The sequence below is a fragment of the Schistocerca gregaria genome, chromosome 8, assembly GCF_023897955.1.
Source record: "Schistocerca gregaria isolate iqSchGreg1 chromosome 8, iqSchGreg1.2, whole genome shotgun sequence".
Classification (NCBI taxonomy): Eukaryota; Metazoa; Arthropoda; class Insecta; order Orthoptera; family Acrididae; genus Schistocerca; species Schistocerca gregaria.
In genome coordinates, this window is record NC_064927.1 from 157,895,611 (window position 1) to 157,923,474 (window position 27,864).

Here is a 27,864-nt window from a genome sequence, read left to right on the forward strand (position 1 = left end):
CATGAAGATTTAACGACAAACTCTTCTCCTGGTTGTTCCTTCTTCCAACTTGCGCTACGGAACTTAACCGCAGTTCATCTGACAAATTGTGCACGGTCGCCATTCGACCAAGCTGCTTGTCCTAACTGCTACCTTATAATCTAACACCATCAAATCAAACTATATGGTTCCAGAAACGTTTTCAAGTCTCAAACCTACGACGTATTCATGCAGACTGAAGTTACAAATGAGAATTTCTACCAAGGCTTGGATTCGAACCTAGGTTTCCTGTACACTAGGCAGATGCGCTAACCACTACGCCACCGTGGCGTAGTAGCTTAGCGCTGCTGCATGGACTACCGAGCACGTCTCCTTCCTCAGTCCAAATTCACATTGACGCCTCAGCCCACTTGGTATTCACAGCTTTGATATATATTTTCATTCGTCGCTTCAGTCTGCATACATACATCATAGATGTTTGCGACTTGAAACGATCTCTGGGACCATGTTGTTGTTGTGGTCTTCAGTCCTTCTTGTCCAAACTATTTATCGTCCATACACTCCATACAAATACTTTCAGAAACGACTTCCTGACACTTAAATCTGTACTCGATGTTAAGAAATTTTCTCTTCTTCAGAAGCGCTTTCCTTGCCATTGACAGTCTACATTTGATATCCTCTCTACTTCGACCATCATCAGTTATTTTGCTCCCCAAATAGCAAAACTCATTTACTACTTTAAGTGTCTCACTTCCTGATCTAATTCGCTCGGAATCACCCCACTTAATTAGACTACATTCCATTATTCTCGTTTTGCTTTTGTTGATGTTCATCTTATATCGTCCTTTCAAGACACTGTCCATTCGGTTCAACTGCTCTTCCAAATCCTTTGCAGTCTCTGACATTATTACAATGTCACCGGCGATCCTCAAAGATTTTATTTCTTCTCCATGGATTTTAATTCCTACTCCGAATTTTTCTTTTGTTCCTTTTACTGGTTGCTCAATATACAGATTGAAGAACATCAGGGAGAGGCTACAATCCTGTCTCACTCTCTCCCCAACCACTGCTTCCCTTTCATGTCCCTCGACTCTTATAACTGCCATCTGGTTTCTGTACAAATTGTAAATAGCCTTTCGCCACCTGTATTTTACCCCTGCCACCCTGGGACCATATACTTTCATTTGATTAAGGAACATATGCCTGGGTTTCAGGCAGGCTCCGCCGTTTTGTTCAGATATAGTTGGAGAGTCTCTACAATGCTGTTGGAGTTCAAGGGGGAAATACCATGTGGTTGTGAATGGAGATTGGGACTGAGGATTGTGGCGTGCTTGCGTAGTCCATGCAGCTGTGCAATGTCACTGTGTGAGGGTGGCGTACTGATTAGTTAATCTGCCTAGTAAGCAGGAGATGAAGTTTTGAATCCCGGCCGTGGTACAAACTTTCATTCGTCTTTTCAGTCTGCATACATACATCTAACAGCATCAACAGTTAGCTTGGCGTGACAGCATTAGCCAGAACTATGCAACTAAGCTGGTTTTACCTGTGGTGTTTTTGGCTGCAGCAGTGTTATAAAAATCTGCTCGAGTTTCGTGACAATTGCAGTACTCCTGGTCTTTGGGAACTGATGCGTGTGTTTTGGCATGCGCTATGCAGATGTTCTCGTTTTCGCTGGACGGTCAGCGCCTGACGGAGCTGCTGCGGCTGCTGGCGGCTTCTCGCCAGCGGTTCCCCGACAAGGCCGGCCACAGGGCTCGGTGCCAAGCCACGGCCGTCAAGCTGCGCCGCTTTATGCAGGTGAGCGCCGACATCCGTTAAAATAAAAACCAATACATCGTCACTCACTAAATACCCTTTATACAATCATATTAAATATAAAAGGAAAATGTCCGTATTTTTGGGCGGACGCCTCTATAGACAATGTAGGTTGTCTATATCTTCTGCACTATAACGATGGGTCCCCTCCGAAGTGTCGTATGGATTATATCGTTGCCTAGGCGACAGACAGCAGCGCGGCAAAGGAGGCAGACATATGGCGCCGCTGCCAGGACTACAGCGTCCATGGGGCCTGGACTAGGCAACACGTAACATCGTAGCAGAGAGGACAGCCATTTGGGTCGCTACCATAGCACTGGCGCCCATAGTACCTGGAGTAGAGGGCTCTGTATATACGGTTACAGATAGGCACACTTAAACTTGTTACGTTATTAAATAATAGAAATAGCATATAAATAAGCACAAAGTCAATAGAATACAGACAAGAAATTGTTTCCAGAATGAGATTTTCACTCTGCAGCGGAGTGTGCGCTGATATGAAACTTCCTGGCAGATTAAAACTGTGTACCCGACCGAGACTCGAACTCGGGACCTTTGCCTTTCGCGGGCAAGTGCTCTACCAACTGAGCTACCGAAGCACGACTCAGGCCCGGTACTCACAGCTTTATTTCTGCCAGTATCCGTCTCCTACCTTCCAAACTTTACAGAAGCTCTTCTGCGAACTAGCTAGTTCTGCAAGGTTCGCAGAAGAGCTTCTGTAAAGTTTGGAAGGTAGGAGACGGATACTGGCAGAAGTAAAGCTGTGAGTACCGGCCGTGAGTCGTGCTTCGGTAGCTCAGTTGGTAGAGGACTTGCCCGCGAAAGGCAAAGGTCTCGGTCGGGCACACAGTTTTAATCTGCCAGGAAGTTTCAAGAAATTGTTTCCTTCCCCCTTAGTATATTACGAATGAAGATAAGGTAACTTACTAACGTTCTTTTATAAGTTTGACGTTGAAAAGTTTTTTCACATTTATATAACAGTGTTTTTTTTAAAAATCAACATGGTTTCTTGAAATTGTTAACTCAACACAAATCGTATTTATACTTCAATTTTTAAGCCTAGACGTCTAACATTGGCCACTGCTGGAGGCGTTGCTTACGCTCACGTGCTCATAGCTTACTATGTAAACCCAGGCACTAGGTAAATTCTCCCCCACTCCCAAATTTTGTAAGTCCCTCCAGATCCTTGAGCATCATGCACTCCGCCTCGCCTCCTGTATACGCCTCCCGTCCCCCACGCAGATCCTCTTTGACCTGATTCCTTTCCCCCATCTGCTCCTATTTCTCGAACATATCCGCATACTCTACACCTCCCGCTGCCTTGATGCCCTTCACCCCCTTTTTGCTCCTCTCCCATCCCCGCCCCTTGCCATGTCTTCACTGTTGTGTCCCCCGTACCCTCCATCTCTAGACCCTTCATCTCCTTTCCCAAGGTGGCTTCCATCAACTCCCCCTCACAGATGATGCCCTCTCTCCCTCCATTTATCCCTCCTGTCAACTCTGATCCTCACCCCCCACCTTTCCTCCATCCTTTTCTTGGGCTCCCTCCCCCCACTTCCATCCTCTTTTTTCCCCACCTACCCTCTCTCTTCCCCCCTTCTCCCCCCCGAGTCCTTTTTCATTTCCCTCCTCTGCCTTTTTCCATTCCCTCTAGTGTCTGCCCTGCCCCTCCCCCTCCTTATGGGTCCTCTCCCTCCTTTGGTTCTCCCCCTTTCGTTTTTCCTCTCCTCCCTCCTTATTTTCCCCCATACGTAATGCATCAGTTATTCAAAGAATTTTCCAAAGCGACTGAAATATGCTCTTGTTAAAAACCTCTTTAAGAAAGGTAATAAGAGAGATGTCAATAACTGCCGACCTGTTTCACTGCTGACATCATTCTCTAAAATTGTTGAGAAGGTGATGTGTTCTAGAACAGAATCTCACATTAGTGGCAATAATATCCTCAGTAAATCACATCTGAGTTTCAGAAGAGTTTCTCTATTGAGAATAACATTTATATATTAATTCGCCAACTCTTACAAGCATTACATATTAAAAAGCAGCAGATGGTATTTTCTTTGTCAATCATGGTATTCTCCTAGATAAATTGGAGTTTTATGGGACTGATGATAAAGCCAAGTAGTGGATAATGTCATATCTAACCAATTGGTAACTCCACCAATACCAATTGGTTAGATATGACATAATTCTGGTGACATAATTCTGACTAGGGAGAAATCATGTTTGGGCTTTCTCAAGGCTCAGTCTTAGGTCCACTACTTTTCCTCACATGTGTGAACGATCTTCCACCTAATAAACGACAATCAGAATCAGAATTAGTTATTTTTGTCTTTAGCACTGATATTGTAATCAGCCCAGACATAGTACAAAAACAGAAGGAAGTCTTAGGTGAAGAGATTGGGTCAGGAGAGGAATTCCTCGCGGTCCGCTTGAAACAGTCAGCAGGCTAATGACTAAAATACACTGGTGTACAAATTTAAAGCAACAAGCTGCTATTTCCCCGTTCTCTGTCTAATTCACGATATAATCATGAAAACTAATAACAGATGTCCATACGACTGAGTTCTGCACGAGAGGTGGCACTCAGGTCAACGGACAACCACGCCAACAATATCGCCAGGGCATTTATCAAACGGTGTAGTGTTTGTTGGGTAGTCCCTCATCCACAACTGCTGTTTACACTGTCACAGACGGTGCAGTATGGTACAGAGAAGACGCCTACCGGACTCTCGGCGGTGGAGAGCCATAGGAATAATGGAAGCAGGACAATAGCAAACTGATGTGTCCCAATGGCTTAATGTGAACAGTTTTGTCTTTTCTCAGATGTGGCGACAGCTTATAGAGACCGAGACTGCCGAAAGAGCAGGACAGGGTCGAATATTTGTGAGATCAGAAAGAGGGGACCGTTATTTGGTTGTACGTGCACGGCGGTACCGCCTCAGTAGTGCACTGCAACTGCCGTCTCATCCCACAACATCCACTGGACGTGTGGTATCGAGGCAAACGGTGTACTGAAGGCTTCGGCAGAGTGGTCTTTATTGTCAGAGACCTGCTGTACGTGTACCTCTGACGCTTATTCACAGAAGGGAAAATCTAGAGTGGAATTGACGGCATGTCGCCGGGCAGTCGAACAGGAGGCCAATGTTCTTTTCACAGAAAAGTCTCGATTTGGTCTCGAGAGTGATTAAAAACGGATTCGCATCTGGAGGGAATGTGGAACTCGATTTCGGGACTCATACTTTCTGGAAAGAGACCGACTGATGTGGGCAGGGATTATGTTAACCGCGCGTACACCTCTTCACGAAATTGTGTGGGTGAACCTGCTAGGTTTAACTGCGATCGTGACGATATCTTAGGACCTCATGTACGGTTGTTGCGAAATGCTGTGGCCACCGACTTCGTATTGATGGACGATAACGCTCAACCTCGTAGAGCACAGGTGGTTGGTGTTTTCTTGGAAATGGAAGATGATCCAGCCATGACGTGACCTGCTCCACCTCCAAATCTGAGGACCATAGAGCATGTCTGAGGTGCACGAGAAGATGGGTTACATCACGTCAGCTTCCACCAGCCACTTCCCAGGAATTTCGAGCAGCCCTGGAGTAGGAACGGACGTAATTTCCTCAGCATAAGATTGATGACATCATTCACAACGTGCTCCGTCGTTGTCATGCCTGTATTGCTGCCAGAGGTGGTCACACCACATACTGTGCATATTAACAGTTGTTAGAATGAGTGTACAAACCCTTTAAGTTGGAAAAAACGAACATTTTCGTCTGCCTTCATGCGTTATGCAGTTGTTTATGTTCCGTATTCTGTACATTGTTTCTACTCTAATGTCACCTGTGTATAGTGTTTTGTGGCTAAATAAACGCAACCGTGCAAAATTTCCGTTTGTTGCTCTAATTTTGGACATCAGTGTAAATGAACAAATCAAAAAGAAAACAAAAAAGCTGTGTATGAAATCTCCCTGTGTCCCTTCAGAATATTGTGCAAGAGTGCAAGAAAATGAGAAACTCAGTTTTACACGAGTTACGATTTCTAAATCCATGTCTATTTGTGGCGTAGGCACTTGGAAAAAAATTGGTCTAGCTGTTGCCCAAGAGGCGTACACTTCTTTGGCCAGTGCTAAACGACCCTTGTGAGAGTGTAAAGTGCAACGACACTGGTCAGTGGTACACTGGAAACGAGTGATTTGCAGTGTAGAATCAGGCTATGCCCTGTGGCTGTCTGATGGAAAGGTTTGGTTTTAGCCAATGCCTGGGGAACGTCACCCGCCATCACCTTTTAGTGCTAACAGTTAGGTACAAGCGATACGGTGTTAAATATGGTGGCGTTCCTCGTGGTTAAGGTGGGATCACCTTAGTGCGTTCAATAAAATGTTGAATGCAGAAGAATTTTACTTCATTAGGTACTGCGTACAGTAGAGGAAAAGTTCGGAGACGATGACTGTTTGTATCAGCCTATGTGAGGCAATGATTTGTAGAGAGTAACGTTCCTGAAATGGACTAGTCTGCACAGAGTCCCGACCCGCACCCAACTGAATACTTATGAAATGACTTAGAACGTAGACTTCGCTCAGGACCATAGCATCGTTTGTGGCGGCTCCCAAACCCAAGGTCCTCGGCGGTACTTTTGGGGCAGCCACAACAAATTGTATAAAGAGTAGGCAGTGACCAGGATGTAGCTATGTCTGTTGGCCGAAAAATTATTAATGACAAGAATTGCGTCAGCTAGAATGTAGAGATAACTTACATTTATTTCTGACTAAACGTGCACCAGCAATACAAGTCCAAGTAATATCCTAGAGTAATCCGTGTACTGAGCCTAGTCCAATACAATAGCAAATATCACACTGCAATCGCTCCACTATAAATTCCACGAAAGGCTAGCAATAGACAATCGACAACAGACTGTCCGTCTCGGGGCCAGCGCTCCTCCTCACATGCGAAAGGCAGAGGGCGTTGCGGACCCGAGCTCAGCCATGGCGCGACCTCTTCCGTCGGCGGTAACGCCCTGAGACGCCGACGGCCGCGACAGGTACTGTGGCCAGCGATGTCACGGTCAGGGCGCGCTTGCGTGAGTTGGTTGGTTGGGTCCGTGGATACGACAGCATCCAGCGTCATTACCTTATATGGTTCCTCCACAGGCACTCAGATACCTCAGAAAAGGGCCCACAACGGAGTTCAAGCCGCCATAAAGACGAAGGGTTGACATACCACATATTAATGTCCAGTAACATGGGTCCAGTTACTTTTGATCTGGTAATATACATACTAGAGATGGGCAAACCCGTTCATCCTTGGGAACTAGACCACTGGTGATCGCTCTTTTTTTGGAACCGTTCATTTTTACTCGTTCACCGTTCATTTGTGCTTTGTATACGGTTATTATGAAAAATTCGAAATTAGTAGCATAGGTGACTGAAAATGGAATGCACCAAGAGGGGACACTTGCCTCCACCACCCTGGAGTACAGAGTTTTTATTCATAACAGAATTCTCACACAATTGTAATTTTCGTGATTGTGCAAAACCTCTCGTTTTACCAACATAGGGTTTTTTGGCTGATCGCAGTGAAGTAATATAAGGTGGCGCACGTAAAACCGGCCACGAGTACAGACAGCTAGCTAGTTACGCACAGATTTGTTGACCGCTACGAGCAGAATAGATAAACATGTAATAATGAGACAGTGAAGAAATAATAATGCAAACAACAACTTTGAAACGACAGATGACGATTGGTGGGCGACAATGGGCAGTCTAGTACTCGGGGCCGATTTCTCGTACGCCACCCTATACCACTGAAATAAGATTGTAGAAGTTACCGTATTCTCTTTACAAAACGTTACACCATGCACTCAGTTATGGAACGCGGACTTCATTCAGCTGTAAGTCGGTCTGCCTTCCATAACAATAAACGTGCTCTTCTACCTTGGATCAAAAGACGGATAATGGCCACTTCTTTTGCATGTGTAATGAAAACATCTTGCCTTTTTACAAATGTTTCTTCTGCTGTTTATGGAAATAGTGAAGGAAGCTGATATGCTGTTTTGTTACCTGCAAAGATGTATGTATTACATAGAACGTAATTTATGTAATTTACGTAATTATAAAATAGATTTTAATTACTGGTCATGGACGCTGAGTAGAATACGAAAAGAACCAGAAGTTTAGAGTTCAAAAAAGGTTTGAAACAGATGTAGAATGGGCTTGCGCAGCGAACGAAACGAAAAACAACTCGATACTGAACTAACTAGGAGCAGTCGGCAGTGGAACTGCAACAGGGGCCACGCGAAGAAGGACGAGTCCGCCCGAGCGAGACCAAGACAGACGGGAACGGGATCCTGGCTGGGACGAGAGCGGCCGACGTGCCGTTGCGGGAACGAGACCGTTCCCGGAAACTATAAGCAGAAAGCCGCGACCGAAGTGAACTATGAAAGACCGTTCCTTAGAATTCGTTCATCACTCGCTCCGTTCATCTTGACGAACCGTTCCTTTGTACCCGTTAGTTCGCGAATGGCCCGTCTCTAACTACAACGAAGCAGCGAATTTAATTTACTCCCTGAGCTACAAAAACAAAACAAAAAATTGGATGAAGCATACATGCTACATGTGAACTAACGAGGTTAAAAGAGATCCTACATTACAGTATTAAAACTAAGACTTTTTTTAAAACTTTGCATTTATGTGGTGCGATCCCCAAGGTGGAGTGGCCCCCTAGTTTGCAGTTTAGATATGCATCAATATTACGAGTAGCAATTGAAGACAATGTTTTGGTTTTACAGGTGACGTACAGAATCAACACAGCGTACTGGCTGCTGGCTCCCATTGTCAGGAACATAATGGCTGCAATATCCAAGAATACGTCCTCCATCAGCAGAGATATTCCCATTCCTATATGGCTGCCGTTCGACGCTCGATCCTCGCCGGTCTATGAGATACTGTACAGCCTTGAACTGGCTTTTGGATTCGCTATTTCCGAGACTACAGTGCTCATCGACGGCTCCCTGATAGCCTTGATACTGCAAGTGGCCGCCGAACTGGCAGTCCTGAATGACCATCTCGCAGCCGGCGTTACTCCCACTCTAAAGCAGTCACCAAGTGGCGTTACCACCACTGAAAGTATAGTCCAGGACTCAGACGTCCAGGTACTGCCGAAATCATCGCCGTTCTTAGGTGATGGATCCTTTTATGATTTCCTGCGCAGCAGAAGTTCCACAGTCTCGGAAGTCGAAATATATCAACAGCTGATTGGGAATATTCAGCATCACCAGACCATTATAAGGTAAGTAAGTAATTAGTATCTTACGTTGAGATACTTTCAGTAAATGCTACTATCGACGGAAACCTGGAAGTCGAAGAAATCGGTTCATCAACGAAGGTATTGCGTTATTATTCATCTGCGCGACAACTGAAATTTTCCAACAGAACGAGACTCGAATGCAGGAACTGGACTGTACCACATATGAAGGCATATCAACAGCCACGGTAATCCAGTCCGTCTTTGACTCCTGATCGTCATAATCAGTGATTAAACGCTTGATGGTTACTTGGCCTCAAATCTGACGTTCCTCTCCTTTCTTCCTTGGTCTTAGAACGCCCCTTCTTCCATGTTTCGCCTTGTGGCTGACCAACATCTTCGGAATTCTGTACTCACTACTCATCCATTACAGTTACATGTCCTTTTCACCACGCTGAGTGACTGCACGGTTAGAGGCGCCATGTCACGGATTGCGCGTCCCCTCCCGACGGAGGTTCGAGTCCTCCCTCGGGCATGGGAGTGTGTGTATTGTTCTTAGCATCAGTTACTTGAAGTAGTGCGTAAGGCTAGGGACCAATGATCTCAGCAGTTTAGTCGCTTAGGAATTCACAGACATTTGAACATTGGTCCCTTCCGTATCTTTCTATATCTTACTATTTCTTCTTTAAGATTCAATGTCATTAACTCCCATCTGACGCTTTTATTTCTCTTCATAAGCAGTGATGTACGAGTAAAGAATTATAAATGAAAAAATTGTGGATGTTCCACAGTATTTTTTCGACAAATGGTTTTCGGTTTAGAAGGTCATCATCAGACTTTCATTGACTATCGTCTTCACTGAGGATACAGTACTGATGAACTACATTACAAAAGATATCACACATGAAGCGTGAGCTGCAAACACCAGTGAGGTCTATTCTACACTCCTGGAAATTGAAATAAGAACACCATGAATTCATTGTCCCAGGAAGGGGAAACTTTATTGACATATTCCTGTGGTCAGATACATCACATGATCACACTGTCAGAACCACAGGCACATAGACACAGGCAACAGAGCATGCACAATGTCGGCACTAGTACAGTATATATCCACCTTTCGCAGCAATGCATGCTGCTATTCTCCCATGGAGACGATCGTAGAGATGCTGGATGTAGTCCTGTGGAACGGCTTGCCATGCCATTTCCACCTGGCGCCTCAGATGGACCAGCGTTCGTGCTGGACGCGCAGACCGCGTGAGACGACGCTTCATCCAGTCCCAAACATGCTCAATGGGGGACAGATGCGGAGATCTTGCTGGCCAGGGTAGTTGACTTACACCTTCTAGAGCACGTTGGGTGGAACGGGATACATGCGGACGTGCATTGTCCTGTTGGAACAGCAAGTTCCCTTGCCGGTCTAGGAATGGTAGAACGATGGGTTTGATGACGGTTTGGATGTACCGTGCACTATTCAGTGTCCCTTCGACGATCACCAGAGGTGTACGGCCAGTGTAGGAGATCGCTTCCCACACCATGACGCCGGGTGTTGGCCCTGTGTGCCTCGGTCATATGCAGTCCTGATTGTGGCGCTCACCTGCACGGCGCCAAGCACGCATACGACCATCATTGGCTCCAAGGCAGAAGCGACTCTCATCGCTGAAGACGACACGTCTCCATTCGTCCCTCCATTCACGCCTGTCGCGACACCACTGGAGGCGGGCTGCACGATGTTGGGGCGTGAGCGGAAGACGGCCTAACGGTGTGCGGGACCGTAGCCCAGCTTCATGGAGACGGTTGCGAATGGTCCTCGGCGATACCCCAGGAGCAACAGTGTCCCTAATTTGCTGGGGAGTGACGGTGCGATTCCCTACGGCACTGCGTAGGATCCTACGGTCTTGGCGTGCATTCGTGCGTCGCTGCGGTCTGGTCCCAGGTCGACGGGCACGTGCACCTTCCGCCGACCACTGGCGACAACATCGATGTACTGTGGAGACCTCACGCCCCACGTGTTGAGCAATTCGGCGGTACGTCCAGCCGGCCTCCCGCATGCCCACTATACGCCCTCGCTCAAAGTCCGTCAACTGCACATAAGGTTCACGTCCACACTGTCGCGGCATGCTACCAGTGTTAAAGACTGCGATGGAGCTCCGTATGCCACGGCAAACTGGCTGACACTGACGGCGGCGGTGCACAAATGCTGCGCAGCTAGCGCCATTCGACGGCCAACACCGCGGTTCCTGGTGTGTCCGCTGTGCCGTGCATGTGATCATTGCTTGTACAGCCCTCTCCCAGTGTCCGGAGCAAGTATGGTGGGTCTGACACACCGGTGTCAACGTGTTCTTTTTTCCATTTCCAGGAGTGTATTTTAATGTAGAACCCCAGCTGTTTGAACGTGCCTCCCAAAGATGCTCTACTGCCTAATTATAGCATGGCTGCCACGAAATTTCACGAAAGCGTTAAAGAAAAATACTTTTCGATTCTGCTTCCACATCAGCCTATTACATCGGATGTTGATATAAAGTTCAAAGCCAGAAATAAGTGGCAATTCTTTATCACGTACAGACAGACGGAAATTTTCTTGCCTAGTCACAATATGGCGGACTATGTAGCTCACAAGAATCTGCAGGCACTCCACATACTCTGAGATCAGAGTTCTACATGCAAGTAGTATAGGGTCTCTGGCAAACAAAGAGTAAATGACATCTTTGACAGTGTAATGGTGACGTACACCAAAACGTTAAAGTTAAACAGTAAATAAATATATAGGGAACAAACCAGAAAAAGATTGACACTATATAATCTTTCACAGGGTAAGGGTCATGTTCAATGATAATGTTTCTTCCTAGTTTATTCTCTGTATATTTATTAACTGATTAACTTTAAGGTATTGCATTACGTTACCATTAAACTCTCAAAGATGAAACAGAGGCTACATTTTCAGCTTAATCCCTATGCATGTTTTGCAATGTTATATCCTCTTTGATGGCGAGTTGATGTCAGTCAAGAATGTCTTTCAGGCGACAAAAACGCCATTATCAACGCCTCACTAAGTTTGAACGAGGTCGTGCAATAGAGCGACGAGCGAAATTGCAGAAAGACTTGGCAGGAATGTAATCACTGTACCTGATTGCTGGCAACGGTGGTCACGGGAATGTACGATCCCGAGAAGCCCTGGCTCCGGACAGCCACGTGATACCACAGCGAGGGAAGACTATCGTGTTCGGCGTCTGGTTCTGGCACATCTTACTGCATTCGCAGCAGCAGTTTGACAGGCAGTTGGCACCACAGTGGCAAGGTGATGTATTACATCTACATCTACATGACTACTCTGCAATTCACATTTAAGTGCTTGGCAGAGGGTTCATCGAACCACAATCATATTATCTCTCTACTATTCCACTCCCGAACAGCGAGCGGGAAAAACGAACACCTAAACCTTTCTGTTCGAGCTCTGATTTCTCTTATTTTATTTTGATGATCATTCCTACCTATGTAGGTTGGGCTCAACAAAATATTTTCGCATTCGGAAGAGAAAGTTGGTGACTGAAATTTCGTAAAAAGGTCTCGCCGCGACGAAAAACGTCTATGCTGTAATGACTTCCATCCCAACTCGTGTATCATATCTGCCACACTCTCTCCCATATAACGCGATAATACAAAACTAGCTGCCCTTCTTTGCACCCTCTCGATGTCCTCCGTCAATCCCACCTGGTAAGGATCCCACACCGCGCAGCAATATTCTAACAGAGGACGAACGAGTGTAGTGTAAGCTGTCTCTTTAGTGGACTTGTTGCATCTTCTAAGTGTCCTGCCAATGAAACGCAACCTTTGGCTCGCCTTCCCGACAATATTATCTATGTGGTCCTTCCAACTGAAGTTGTTTGTAATTTTAACACCCAGGTACTTAGTTGAATTGACAGCCTTGAGAATTGTACTATTTATCGAGTAATCGAATTCCAACGGATTTCTTTTGGAACTCATGTGGATCATCTCACACTTTTCGTTATTTAGCGTCAACTGCCACCTGACACACCATACAGCAATCTTTTCTAAATCGCTTTGCAACTGATACTGGTCTTCGGATGACCTTACTAGACGGTAAATTACAGCATCATCTGCGAACAATCTAAGAGAACTGCTCAGATTGTCACCCAGGTCATTTATATAGATCAGGAACAGCAGAGGTCCCAGGACACTTCCCTGGGGAACACCTGATATCACTTCAGTTTCACTCGATGATTTGCCGTCTATTACTACGAACTGCGACCTTCCTGACAGGAAATCACGAATCCAGTCGCACAACTGAGACGATACCCCATAGCTCCGCAGCTTGATTAGAAGTCGCTTGTGAGAAACGGTATCAAAAGCTCTCCGGAAATCTAGAAATACGGAATCAACTTGAGATCCCCTGTCGATAGCGGCCATTACTTCGTGCGAATAAAGAGCTAGCTGCGTTGCACAAGAGCGATGTTTTCTGAAGCCATGCTGATTACGTGTCAATATATCGTTCCCTTCGAGGTGATTCACAATGTTTGAATACAGTATATGCTCCAAAACCCTACTGCAAACCGACGTCAATGATATAGGTCTGTAGTTAAATGGATTACTCCTACTACCCTTCTTGAACACTGGTGCGACCTGCGCAATTTTCCAATCTGTAGGTACAGATCTACCGGTGAGCGAGCGGTTGTATATGAGTGCTAAGTAGGGAGCTATAGTATCAGCGTAATCTGAAAGGAACCTAATCGGTATACAATCTGGACCTGAAGACTTGCCCGTATCAAGCGATTTGAGTTGCTTCGCAACCCCTATGGTATCTACTTTTAAGAAACTCATGCTAGCACATGTTCGTGTTTCAAATCGGTTACTTCAACCAATGCTCCAAACTACACTCATACTCATAAATTAAGGATAGTGCTGATGCATGGTGAAACAACGCTCTGGTGCGCGGTTTGCGGGTTTAAATCACCTCAGGGTATGACCATGCGGTGCATTTGACCTGCGGCCGTCGCACGGTGGCTCTGGCAGCAGTCCACATACGCAGAGGTGTGTTGGTGCATGTCACAGTGCAGCGAATAAGTGTGCAAACGTTTTCAGACGTGCTAATGGTGACTGTATGTTGAAAATGAGTTAAAGAACACATGCTGATGACGTTATGAAAGGTAGAATATTGGGGCGACTGGAGGCTGGTAAAACATAGCAGGTCGTAACACGGGCCCTCCGTGTGCCACAAAGTGTGATCTCAAGATTATGGCAACAATTCCAGCAAACAGGAAACGCATCCAGGCGCTACAGTATGGGACGTACACAGTGTATAACACCACAAGAAGACCGATATGTCACCATCGGTGGCCGCAGACGGCCACGGAGTACTTCATGTAGCCTTGCTCGGGACCTTACCGCAGCCACTGGAACAGTTGTCTCCAGACACACAGTCTACAGACGACTGAACAGACGTGGTTTATTCGCTCAGAGACCTGCAAGGTGTATTCCACTGACCCCTGGTCACAAGAGAGCCCGTAAAGTTTGGTGTCAAGAACACAGTTCAAATGTTCAAATGTGTGTGGAATCTTATGGGACTTAACTGCTAAGGTCATCAGTCCCTAAGCTTACACACTACGTAACCTAAATTATTTTAAGGACACACACACACATTCACATACACACACACACACACTCACACACACACACACACACACACACACACACACCCATGCCCAAGGGAGGACTCGAACCTCCGCTGGGACCAGCCGCAAGAACACAGTACATGCTCATTCGAACAGTGGTCCCGGGTTATGTTCACGAACGAGTCCAGGTTTAGTCTGAACAGTGATTCTTGCCGGGTTTTCATCTGGCGTGAACCAGAAAGCAGATACCAACCCCTTAATGTTCTTGAAAGGGACCTGTATGGAGGTCGTGGTTTGATGGTGTGGGGCGGGATTATGATTAATGCAGGTACACGCCTGCATGTCTTTGACAGAGGAATTGTAACAGGTCAGATGCATCTGTACGTCATTTTGCACCAGTGTGTCCGCCTTTTCAGAGATGCAGTGTGTCTCACCTTCCTTCTGATTGATGATAGCGCACGGCCCCACAGAGCTGCCATCGTGGAGGAGTACCTTGAAACAGAAGATATCAGGCGAATGGAGTGGCCTGCCTGTTCGCCAGACCTAAATTTCATCGAGCACGTCTGTGATGCTGTCGGTCGACGTATCGCTGCACGTCTTCAAACCTCTAGGACACTTCAGGAGCTTCGACAGGCACTGTTGCAAGAATGGGAGGCTATACCCCAGCAGCTGCTCGACCACCTGATCCAGAGTATGGCAACCCGTTGTGCGGCCTGTGAACGTGTGCATGGTGATCATACCCCATACTGATGTCGGGGTATATAGGCAGGAAACAGTGGCGTTTTGTAGCACATGTGTTTCGGGACGTTTTTCTCAAGTTATCACCAATACCGTGGACTTACAGATCTGTGTCGTATGTGTTCGCTATGTGCCTATGCTATTAGCGCCAGTTTTGTGTAGTGTCACGTTGTGTGGCACCGCATTTTGCAATAATCCTTAACTTATGTTCTATAGCGTGCATTCCGGTGACTCCGCCACTACCATTTGCAATTCGTTGGAAAGATGGCGTTCTTCTCTTGTGGTTTCTGATGAAAGCTGGTTCCGCCTCGGTGCCAATGATGGCCATATGTTGGTTATAAGGAGAGCAGCTGTGTTGTAGTCACACTGGACGTACAATTGGCGTTATGGGATGGAGTACCATTTCGTATGACAGCAGGACCACTCCCGTGGTTATCCCGCGCACTCTAAATGTAAATTTCTACGTCAGTTTGGTGATTCTACCTGTCTTACTGCCATTCGCGAACAACATTGTGTGGGTGTTTTCGAACAGGATAACGCTAGCCCACATACCGCTGTTGCAATCCAAGATGCTCTACCAAGTGTCGACATATTGCCTTGGCCTGCTCGATCGCCAGATCTTTCTGCAGTCTAGCAAATGCGGGACATTACCGGACGACGGCCCCAGTGCCATCCACAACCAGCATTAACCGTCTCTGTATTGACCGTCCAAATGCAACAGGCATGAAACCCCATCCCATCCAACACCTGAACAACACAGTGCATGCACGTTTGAAACTTCCATTCAACCTTTTGATATTACACCGATTATTAATGTACCAGCAAAATTCGCACTTTCAGTGGCTTATCTCGCACTTGTATTGACATGTGATCTTGCAATATTAATCACTTAAATATGTTACTTAAATAAATCTATTCTTGGTATTTCATTACTGTGCATTAATTTTTTTGTGTTGCGATTTATTTCCGTCACTGTGTATGGAAACACTATAAACAGCAAAATTAATGAGTGGAGAATACTAGAGCAAAATTATGTTCATAATTTACGCAAATAACTGTGTACAGCACAAAAACTTAAAGCCTAAATATTACATCATATAGCGCAGGTACACACAGCAGCTCCAAACGGGACCATCAGAAGAGCGAAGGGAGAGATTGGACGTTCACGTACGAGATACCTTGACAATATTCTTACTGGCTTGGAAACATTGAGGCAAAAAACAGTATTTGGAAGGACAGAACAGAGTGGCTCACGTAATGACAACGGTTGGTGAAATGAGCTGCACTGTGCAGCAATTCATATAATAACAAGTCAAACGACGCACTACAGATAATTGGAGATAATAATGGGTAAATCACCCCCTTGTACTAATTAGCGCGCCAGGGAAAATCGCAGCCAGTCAATAATCGAAAGGTGGTGGATCTGAGACGCTGGTCAGGAAACAGAGGCATGGTGGTTGTAATACAACAATAGAAGTCACACGGCATACAGTTTAGGCATGAGCTGAGACGTCCCTTTAGGGCAACAAAGCACTGGCCGTGCGCCGCGAAGGTTGGCGAGTAACGGGCTGTAAATTTCTCGCCCTGATGCAGTAGTATCCGATCACCGAAGTTAATTGCCGTCAGGCTGGCCTAGCACTTGGATGGGTGACCTTCGGGTCTGCCAAGCGCTGTTGGCAAGCGGGTTGCACTCAACCCTTGTGAGGAAGACTGAGGAGCTACATGTCTGAGAAGTAGTGGCTCCGGTCTCGTAAACTGACTTACGGTCGGGAGAACGGTTTGCTGACCACATGCTCCTCTGTAACCGCACCCAGTGTAGCCTGTGGGCTGTGGATGACACGGCAACCGGTCAGTACCGTTGGGCCTTCACGGCCTGTTTTAGTTTAGTTTCAGTAACATGAAAGACAACATACTGGTTGCCGTTTAACCATGCGGGATCAAGGCCGACGCTGTCGCCAGCAGAAATCTGCGTTGCCGCGCGGTCACGCGGATCCGCGGATGTCGACTTCGACAAACCTCCTCAGGACACACCACACCTTACCTCCTTCCACGCCTGCCTTCTGCGACGGTTACGCTGTGAATGATATCGATACAGATAAATTTACTTTCGAAGTGAAAAATCGCCCAGCCATCTTGAAACGTCCCCTTAGAAAAATTATACAAGACTGTGCTTAAACTGACACACAATATCTTTAGCGCAACGCAATCTGACTTCCAAAAATCCCTACGAAAGAATGGCCCTGACTAGCATTAACCTATACGTTTCACAAATCACTTACCTCACAAAAATCTTCGTTACTCAAGCTACTGCAATACAGCGAGCTTATGATATTAAAATATTGAAATAAAATAGTAATATTCTTCTCTGATTGTTACCAGCAGTTTTTTTTTTCGGTGTCTACACAAGAGTGCGCTTCGTATTATTCCAGCTTTCGTTCCTCAAATTTTGGAAAGTAGTTGGTCGAAGGAAGACGTTCATATTCTGATGTCATTAAAAAAATTTCCTCAGATTTTCTCACTCCTTGTAGAAGGCGACAAAAACCCATTGGTATTTCTTTTCTGCAGGGAAGGATGCGCCCACTATATGTCTTTTTTGCTTCTGCAGCATCTTTTCTTCTTTAAACGACGCCCACCGCACCTTCCGCAGGTACTTTCCTTTTGGATTGCTATTTCCAATAACTAGAACAAACAAACAAAAAATGTCCGTCGGTCGTATTTCGATCGGAACAACTCAGACGGCAAGCAATGCAACGGGACCTGCAGAGCATAGTGACAGACCGAGTTCACGCATCGCGGCTGTCTGCGGTCGACTGCAGTGCAGCCCGCAGAAACGGCAGAACCACGTTCCGTACATTGTCCCGGTTGCCAGACCAGTACGTTGTACGCAGCAATGACCTCCACCCACCCCACCGCAGCGGGCGGCGGCCAGTACGTTGTTGCCCTTCGTTCTTCGGCTGGTCGCGACCTCCAGGCGCGCCGTATTCTAGCGTTATAGGATACCGCTATCGATTAATTCACTCATTTAGAAATTTTCATGTGCTCGACCTGTTTGCAACTGAATACGCATTGTATTTCAAATTTCCTACATTTGGCTTCCTGCATAAGCTTTACTCAGAATGGCTCGTGACTCCTCTGAAAATCGGGACAGTACGCGAAAATTGAGAGATTTGGCAAGAGTACCAATCCCCTTCCGCGCCGCATGTCGAAAGCATTGTGCAGGCGCTATCTCAGAGGTGAATCGTCCTAAACGCCCTCCACTCACGATATTTCCACGTTCTAGTACCATGTATTCGCCTGCTTTCAATACGTAGTTACAACTGAAAAGCTGTGGAAAACTGGGGCTCTAATCCAGATTCCCTACTTATCGTAAACAGTCATCTTAATCACCTGGCTTTTGCCTCTAGCCTGGTCTCTGGAGATTTCTCAACACTCTAGCAAAGAGTGTCTCGCACAGACTATATGGGGGTAGCAACTCTGAGGTGACAGAGATGCTGAAGGGCCGTAACTTACCTTGCATCTATGAGGCGTGTTCGGAAGGTAAGGTTTCAGAGCGCAAAGCGATCGTGTAGAAATACCTAAAACAACAGTGTCACCTTGACAAGTAGGTGGATCTGGTGAGAGATTTCGCCTTAAGCTCTGCAGCACACAAAACATAAATGTCATGCGTTTCTTTCTTCAAGACAATTTTCAGCCACGCTCTGCAGGGGCAATGAAGACGCTCTTGCACCGTTTTAGATGGAAACTGATCACCCACAATAAAGCCCTTAATTGTCTCCCTCCGTTGTTCACCTCTGCTCACATGAACTTCTGTCTACGAAGACAACATTTTGGCACAAACAACGAAAGGCAGACCAGCGTAGAGAATTGGTGGAAAGCACAGGCGCCGGCGTTCTGTGACGAGGGTACTGCAAAGTTTATACAACACCGCGACGAATGTCTAAGTAGGAGCGGCGACTATTTAGAGAGGTAGTTCGCGACCGATCGGACCTTATGTTTCGAACAATCCTCGTATATATAGAAGTGATATCAATGAAGATGCTGTAACATTCAGTTATATCAATGCTACCAGTTTAGATATGCTGACTCTGAACTGTAATGACACTACTGTATATATTCAAGACATTATGACTTCAGTTTATCTCCCTTACTGCAAAGTAACATTGTCCTATGAAACTCTGATCATTAATAGGAATATCCGCTTCTGTATATTGCAGAAGGTAACTGAAAGAAATACGCAATGAGACGAACAGAAATGATACTTCTAGTCAAAGACAATAATTACTGTGAAGTCACGGCGATTTATAATTCACAAAAGTGTCAGTACGCTGATGCAGTGTTATCCCTTCCCACATCATAACACCCGGATCACCAAAACGATAATGTTCGAGGATGCTGGACGTACATCTCGAGACATGAGAACGCGCTACGCACACAGGAAAATACTATTTTACTCATTACTACTTACATTATGAACAGCATCCAAAGTGTCATTGCTACCTCTTCAGTCCTGTTTGCAGGCAGAGTTGCAGGAAGCGTCGGCGAGGGAATAAAAGTATCATTTGTGTGCGTCTCACTGCGTATTCCTTTCAGTTTCCTTCTGTACTATACTCTGGCAGTTGCTCCTTTCATAATATTACCCCTATCTCTGCTGGGAATGATACAATTCATATGTAGTCTCTCGTCTGTCCAGAACTGTTGACATTTGTCGAGTGCCCAGTCTCCAAGATCTAACGTATTAGTTATTCTGGAACCTGTTATTTCTTGTATTTTATTTATATTATCTCGCCGCAACTAATATGCTCTGTGATATCTGCGGGGCAGATTCCTAGAGTGACGGGAAGAGCCTCTGCCGGTATGATACTGAACGCTTCCGTTATCCTTAGGAGAACCCCTCGCTGCGTACATCTGAGGCACGCTGTGTCGTACTAAACATAGCCTGTGTGACCCCGAGCACTTGCTGCAAAGACCACAATGGGAGCGGCATTGCATTGTGGTACAGCTTTACGGCCTCCATTGGGTACCTTGGTAGTGCTGCCGCTGGCTGTTTTGTGCATGATTTAGAAACGTTTAAATAGACTGTATCTACAGGTTCCGAGAAAAACTCCTAAATAGCTGCACACAGTGCTTTGCGTAATTGGGATGTTAGGGAGAGTTTACGCTTAGGTAGCATGTATGTAGCTTTATTTGCTGCTGTTGCTAATTTATTGCTCCTGCACTATCACCGCAATAAGTTAAAAATATTTGATATCGTACACCACATTAGGTTTCTCCAGATTTCATCCGAATCGATGTAGTCATTTAATCGCTCATCTTGCCACGTTTTTTATTCGTAACGATGCCAGAACAGAAGCTATCTGTAATACGATTGCTTGTGATTATATTTTGAAATAATAACCATTTTTAATTAAGAAACGTTTTCCGTGAGGCACAAATATTCCATTCTTGAGGATAGAATCTACCGTCGTACCTAATGGAGTTTAGCCTTTCCTGATCCATCGTGTCGTCGGTGGAAAAATTGTCTACCTCGTAGTAAATGTATCTTCACTTTCTGAATACTCGTAGTCACACTGTGCCAGATCCGGAGTATACGGGATGTGAGGCACGCTTGTGGTGCGCCCAGGTTGTTCGAAGCTTTACACTGCAATGCGAAGCATGGTGTACGCATACTGGTTTGCCCACGACGGCAAAATTAAACGGGAAAACTTTTTTTTACTTTTACTCGCAGAGGTACATTTGTTTGTGGCATCCATGATGCAATCAAAGAGTAGAATTGAAAATGTTGACATAAAACATATGTACACTCAGTGCTAACTAAAACTTTTTTTTGCCATACGGTTTTAACAAGAGTAACAACAGCGGGCAGTTTCGGCCTAAAATAGCCTACTAAACAAATTCTGCAATAATGTGTACACGAGAAATGACTAGGTCTTAAGGTCTAGAACACAGTAACACCAAATTTCTCACCAGTGACGTCAGGGCGTCTTCGTACAAGGTAGTCTATGAGATAATTGCAACAACAAAAATATACTTAAGCAAAATACATTCCACGCCTAGCAACCAAGGCCGAACTTGTAACCTAGTATACAGAGTTGCACACGAGTTTGTATGCATACAAACCTCTAAGAACTGGTCATAAATTCAGAATAAATCAACTGTAAGACAAAGAACTAATCCACTCTGCATTGGTACACTGACGATATTAAAACCAGAAATAAGGCAATAAACTGATTAACAACGATTGCACTGTATTGAAAAAGATACAAATACTCGCCACACATGTACTGACATACATTGTAAAGAAACTCAAATGATTACGACGGCAGTCAAAATATAAAATCAAATTAATTATCTAGACGTTTCTTGTTCAGCAGAATAAAGGGAAGTAGCTATACGAGGCTTTTCGTGGGAGGGTAGTATTTACGGGATTTCCAGAATAAGTTACCTACAAATGATGAAAAGAGATACAATTAGACAATTAGACAAGTAGTTAGTAGCAGTTACATTTTATAGCTATCATAAGGACATTGCGAAGTTTTTTGTTAGCTAAAAATATTCCACGAACGATCAAACCACAGGAGGAGGTCGGTTCCAATTGTTGTGTTGTCATTGCTGATCAGTGATCGAAAAGACTCTGGCTTACTTGCTGTGCGGAATGAGTCATAACAGTACAAACTATATAATTAAATTTCACTGCACAGGTAAACGGTGCGACTCGAATGGGAACGTCGTAAAACAATGAAGAACAAATGTTTAGGCATTACGAAGAGAATACTTATTGCGGTGTCAGATGTAAGAGGTTCGGGTTCTAAAGATAACGAGATAAACATTGAATTAGCGAACAGTAATTCAGACATAACCGTCATAATTACGATGTTAGTAAACGGAGGCTTTTAACTGATGTGCGAGAATCTGTTCTTCAAACTACGAGAACGTGTTGTAATGCTGGTGTATAAAAACTGACCACCAGAGATGTAGCCAGCTATTGTTACTTAAGTGCAATACTCGCGAGAGTGAGTTTTAGAATAGTTAGAAGTCATCTGTCAGCCACTGATGGTAATAAGATGGTGGAAACGATGAATCCACACCTTCGTATGAGAGTCTTCAAAAAAGTTGAAACATCTAACGACTTTAGAACGTTAATTCTCGCACTAACGCTACTGATTCGTTGATTCATTGTTTGCCTTCACGCATAAGGAAAGTTTCTGCAGAACTGTAGACACTTCTGGTGAACAAACACAAAATGATCGATATTTCGATATTTTTTTTGTCAAGAAATACTAAGATAGACAGATTAGTACACTGCGTATTTTACAGTCTTGGAAGATATTCCTTTGTTGCCAAATTATGATGAACTCAGTTTTCCAGGCATGCTCACAAGTATACTTTTTATTTTCTCTCAAAAATTTTTGGTTTTATACAGCTGATTACTCAGTGACAATCCTCAGAATACAAGAGAATTCAGTTTCGAAATATCCAATCTGTAGAACTTCTTCACTCGTTCTAAAGAAGCCTGTAGTCTGAATTAAAAATTGGGAAAAATGGTGTGACTAAAGAAATCACCCAATGAGAAAGGAAAAGGACAGAATTTGAGACGTTGGTTTAATGTTAGAATAAAGGATCATCAGAATTGTTCGAATAAATATGTAATAGTATCGTGGTTGGTTATCAAGCAAGCACTAAGTCCATCACTGTAATACAAAGAAACACATCGCTTATCCGTTCTCTTTTCCAGCTGTGTGAGACTCCTGCGAAAAGTTCTCAGCCGCGCCACTTCCGTACTGCTCTTCTGCAACACGATCTCCATCTGTTTCCAAGTCATCGCTACTGCTGTTGTAAGTACTACATATCTGGAACAGGTTAAAATGCATGGCAATTTCGTAACTTATAGCATTCGTTACTTGAAATAAATGTTGACATTCTTTTATCTCTAGCGCCAACTGATGGCCTGAAACTGTGATTCACTGATAAATCACAAGCGGCCTTAAAAATCAACAGCCATTTGACATCAAATTTTGGATCATGGCGTCCTCTAGACTTGCAATTCGCTCGTCCGAACCCAAATTGCTCCTACATGTTTTCTTACATCGTTTGTCCCCCTTCAAATACGACCCCGTCTCGACCTTTTTTTCATCTTCCTCAGTCTCAAATACATCCATCTGGTGACACCTCCCATCCATTTCCGTTCCCTGTTCATAACAGTCATGCATGGTGGACTAAATGAAACTGACCTGGAAAGTATTTCATTCACCGTGAGACAGGCAAGACAACTTACATCCTTCACTTGTGAGGCAGATACCTTAAGCTTGGTTGCCTATCTCAAGGTGCATGAAATATTTTCTCCGCGAGCTTTATTTTGTCCAGCACACAGTTACGTTTCCAATCCAGTCTATTCCATTACATACTGGTTTGTCCTCCTGTATCTGCTACTGATTCGCAATATGCTTCTCTTCATTATTCATATAGTAATTTTCTGAATGGGTTTTACAGTAAACAGTCGAAATTAGTGTCTTCTGTTCATATAATAGAACAACAAAACTGAACTGGCAGACCCTTGAAGACAGACAAAAACTATACGGAGAGAGCTTACTTACAGAGGTTCAACAACCGGCTTTAAACGAGGACTCTAAGAACATAGTACAACCCCTATATAGGTATCGTGAGCAGAAATTGTAAACAACCAGACTTCCCGCACTCCTTACAAGAATGGAACAGGATAAAAACCGTAATAACTGGTACAATGGAACGCATCTTCTGCCACGCTCTACCGTGCGCTTCACAGGTATTCTACATTCCCCCATTTATCGTCTGCTTGGAATGTTTTCTCGCATAGCCAGTCGAATATCGAACTACAGTTGTTACGAAGGTGTTTGTAGAGCAGTTGTACCGGATAATCGACCGTGAAGTATTTCGTAGTCAATTGCTCTAGCTCGCTGGTGACTACGTAGACCTATTGCGCTGGCAGTTATTTTCTCTACAAGATTTCTGTCAGACATGAGATCACAAAATTAAATCAGTTTTTCTTTTAATATTCTGGTACTCACTTCTACACCTTCTGCTCTTGAATCTGACCGTTTAGAAGTGCAAGAGGAGCACTACACTTATTCCATGATAATTTTTACAACTCCATCTATTACCCGACTTTCTCCAATTTATATCACATGACATTTGCTCAAATTCACACATTGTTGTTATTGTAGTCTTCAGTTCGAAGATTGATTTGCTGCAGCTTTCCATGTTACTCTATCTTGTGCAAGCCTCATTATGTCCGAATAACTACTGTAACAAACTCCTTCTAAATCTGCTTACTGTACTCATCTTTTGGCCTCCATCTACAATTTATACCTCCTCTCACGCTTCCCTCTAATACTAAATTGGTGATCCCTTGATGTCTCAGAATGTGTCCTATCAACTGATCCCTTCCTTTAGTCAAGTTGTGCCACAAAGTTCTGTTCTCTCCAATTCTATTATCTCCTCATTAGTTATACGATCTATCCATCTAATCTTCAGCATTTTTCTGTAGCATCACATTTCAAAAGCTTCTGTTCTCTTTGTGTCTAAACTGTTAATCGTCCAGCCGGCCGCGATGGTCTCGCGGTTCTAGGCGCGCAGTCCGGAACCGTGCGACTGCTACGGTCGCAGGTTCGAATCCTGCCTCGGGCATGGATGTGTGTGATGTCCTTAGGTTAGTTAGGTTTAAGTAGTTCTAAGTTCTAGGGGACTGATGACCACAGCAGTTAAGTCCCATAGTGCTCGGAGCCATTTTTTGTTAATCGTCCATATTTCACATCCACACTTGGCTACGCTCCGTATATATGCCATTAGAAAAGACTTTCCAACACTTAAGTCTATGTTCGATGTTGACAAATTTCTCTTCTTCAAAAACGCGTTTCTTGCCATTGCCTGTCTACATTTTACGTCCTCTCTAATTCGGCCACCAGCAGTTATTTTGCTGCCTTAATAGCAAAATGCATCTTATAATTTGTCTCATTCTACCATCTAATCATTCTACAATCCTCGTTTTGCTTTCGTTGATGTTCATCTTCTATCGTACCTTCAAGACATTGTTCTTTCCGTGCAGCCGCTCGTCATTTCCTTTGATGTCTCTGACAGAGTCATAACGTCATCGGTGATGTTTAAAGTTTTCGTTTGTTCACCCCGAACTTTAAACCGAACTTCAAAGTTTCTTGTTTCCTTTGCAGCTTGCTCAGTCTGCGTATTGAATGACATCGGGGATAGGCTACAATGCTGTCTCACTCCATTCTCAACCACTGCTTCCCTTTCATGGTCCGCTACTCTTATAACTGCCGTCTGCTTTCTGTAAAGTTGTAAATAACCTTCGCTCCCTGTATTTTATCCCTGATATCTTCGGAATTTCAAAGAGGGCATTCCAGTTAACATTTGCCAAAAAGCATTGTCTAAGTGATAGTAAAATACTATTGATAATACTTTTGTCTGATATAAAAAACTTATATTACAATAAAATGGGATGAACGGGATTGAAAAACATAAAATTTTTAACTAATAAAAAATCGACACTCTATGAAACACCATTTCTTTTTATTTCGACAGTTACGTCGTTTGGAGACGGCATCTACATCTACATCTACATGACTACTCTGCAATTCACATTTAAGTGCTTGGCAGAGGGTTCATCGAACCACAATCATACTATCTCTCTACTATTCCACTCCCGAACAGCGAGCGGGAAAAACGAACACCTAAACCTTTCTGTTCGAGCTCTGATTTCTCTTATTTTATTTTGATGATCATTCCTACCTATGTAGGTTGGGCTCAACAAAATATTTTCGCATTCGGAAGAGAAAGTTGGTGACTGAAATTTCGTAAAAAGCTCTCGCCGCGACGAAAAACGTCTATGCTGTAATGACTTCCATCCCAACTCGTGTATCATATCTGCCACACTCTCTCCTCTATAACGCGATAATACAAAACGAGCTGCCCTTCTTTGCATGTTGTTGTATTTTTATTACAGTCGTTTTCATACTGCGAAAAATTTATCAGTAAATATTATTTTAGCTGTTGCAGAAGGACGGGGATATAGCGCAAACTCTCAAGATGCTGATGGGTTCATCACTGTATGCATATCAGGTCGCACTCTTCTGCCTCCTCGGCCAAAGGATCATCAATCAGGTCAGTGAACCTCACCCAGACCGCTTGCCCTTCCGTATACGCATCCGGTGTTCCTAAGGACTGAGGTACCATTGGACCTTAAAGGCCAGTTCGGAGGGTGTTTTTTAATTTTTTTTAAGTTATAGACTGCAAAAAAACAGCTCTAATAATCAACTTCACAGCTTCAAGACGTTCTGATCCATTCATAAGCTCCTATCCAAAACCCAACAAAATGCTTTTCTATTCACACCGAGACTACTGCAAAAGATCAGAATCTGTATTAACGCGAAGGTGATCTATGTTACGGAGAAAATAATAGAAATTAGTCTTAACTACGTTACTACAGTGTGTTCCAGTCACAGCAAGTAAAACGATGTTACATCCATTATGAGGGAATCTAGCAATGAAGAATCGCTATAGCAATTTGAATTTTATTGAGAATGTTTTGATCTTATATATCGGATATCTTCACTGGGTTCTACCATAAAACACATATATTTTAAAATAATGGAAACATAATTTATACATAATTATTTCTGCAGTTGTAATGGTGACCAGCAGTGAGTCGCTTAACAAATGTAACTATTATTGTTATTATTATTATATTTATTTTGTGTTAACTGCGAATTATTTGCTATCTCTCTCGACGTATCTGTGTTGTGGGTGCTGGAGAGGCTGCCTATTTTATGGTAAGTGAATATCTCATTCAGTGATTAGCTACGAGGTTTACAGGTGTGAGAACAGTAGAGTCTCCTGAAACGTAATATTTTTATTTACTTTGTAGTGTCATCTGTGTACAGTAGCTCAAAGCTTAGATGTGCGTTTCGTAACTTCTTTAGAGAAATTATCTTCAAGTTGTGGTTGATTCCTGTGTTTGGTGCTTTTCTGAAACGAAGTTTTCTGCATAAAATGGGTGACCAGAACATTTCTAAATCGCCCCAGGTGTACTTCGAGCACTTCTATGCTAGAGACCACGAATAAAATTGTCTGCAAAGGACTAGCACATTGTAAGAATGTACAGCTCAGTTTTTGAACTGTAAAATCAAGATGAGTCTTTCTTATGTACCTCTCTTCAGCGTCCATTTTTACTTTTACACTACAAAATAATTACGCTTGAGAGCAGCGCTTGAAATTCATGACAAATATTGGGGGTACGTGTATCAGCAGCAGTATCTTAAATACTGTCCACTATGGTCAAAATAGGAAAATACATTCTATTAATAAAAATGCTAGTCGTGTCACTACCAATAAAAATCTTCGGCCTTACTTTCTCCGATGGCCTCGTCAGTTAGAAAGTGACATAAAACTGATGAGACTAAAGAGCTTTATGATAA

At 44.1% G+C, this 27,864-nt stretch overlaps 1 protein-coding gene across 1 annotated transcript in view; it reads left to right on the plus strand.

Annotated features, from left to right (window-relative positions):
• LOC126285087 (uncharacterized) overlaps nucleotides 1–27,864 on the plus strand; it is a 57,918-nt gene that overhangs the window by 12,867 nt on the left and 17,187 nt on the right. The window contains exons 2-5 of the mRNA XM_049984412.1: nucleotides 1,636–1,776; nucleotides 8,581–9,080; nucleotides 23,136–23,235; nucleotides 26,438–26,551. Of these exons, the coding sequence (XP_049840369.1) occupies nucleotides 1,636–1,776; nucleotides 8,581–9,080; nucleotides 23,136–23,235; nucleotides 26,438–26,551 (855 nt within the window). The remainder of the gene's footprint in view (nucleotides 1–1,635; nucleotides 1,777–8,580; nucleotides 9,081–23,135; nucleotides 23,236–26,437; nucleotides 26,552–27,864) is intronic.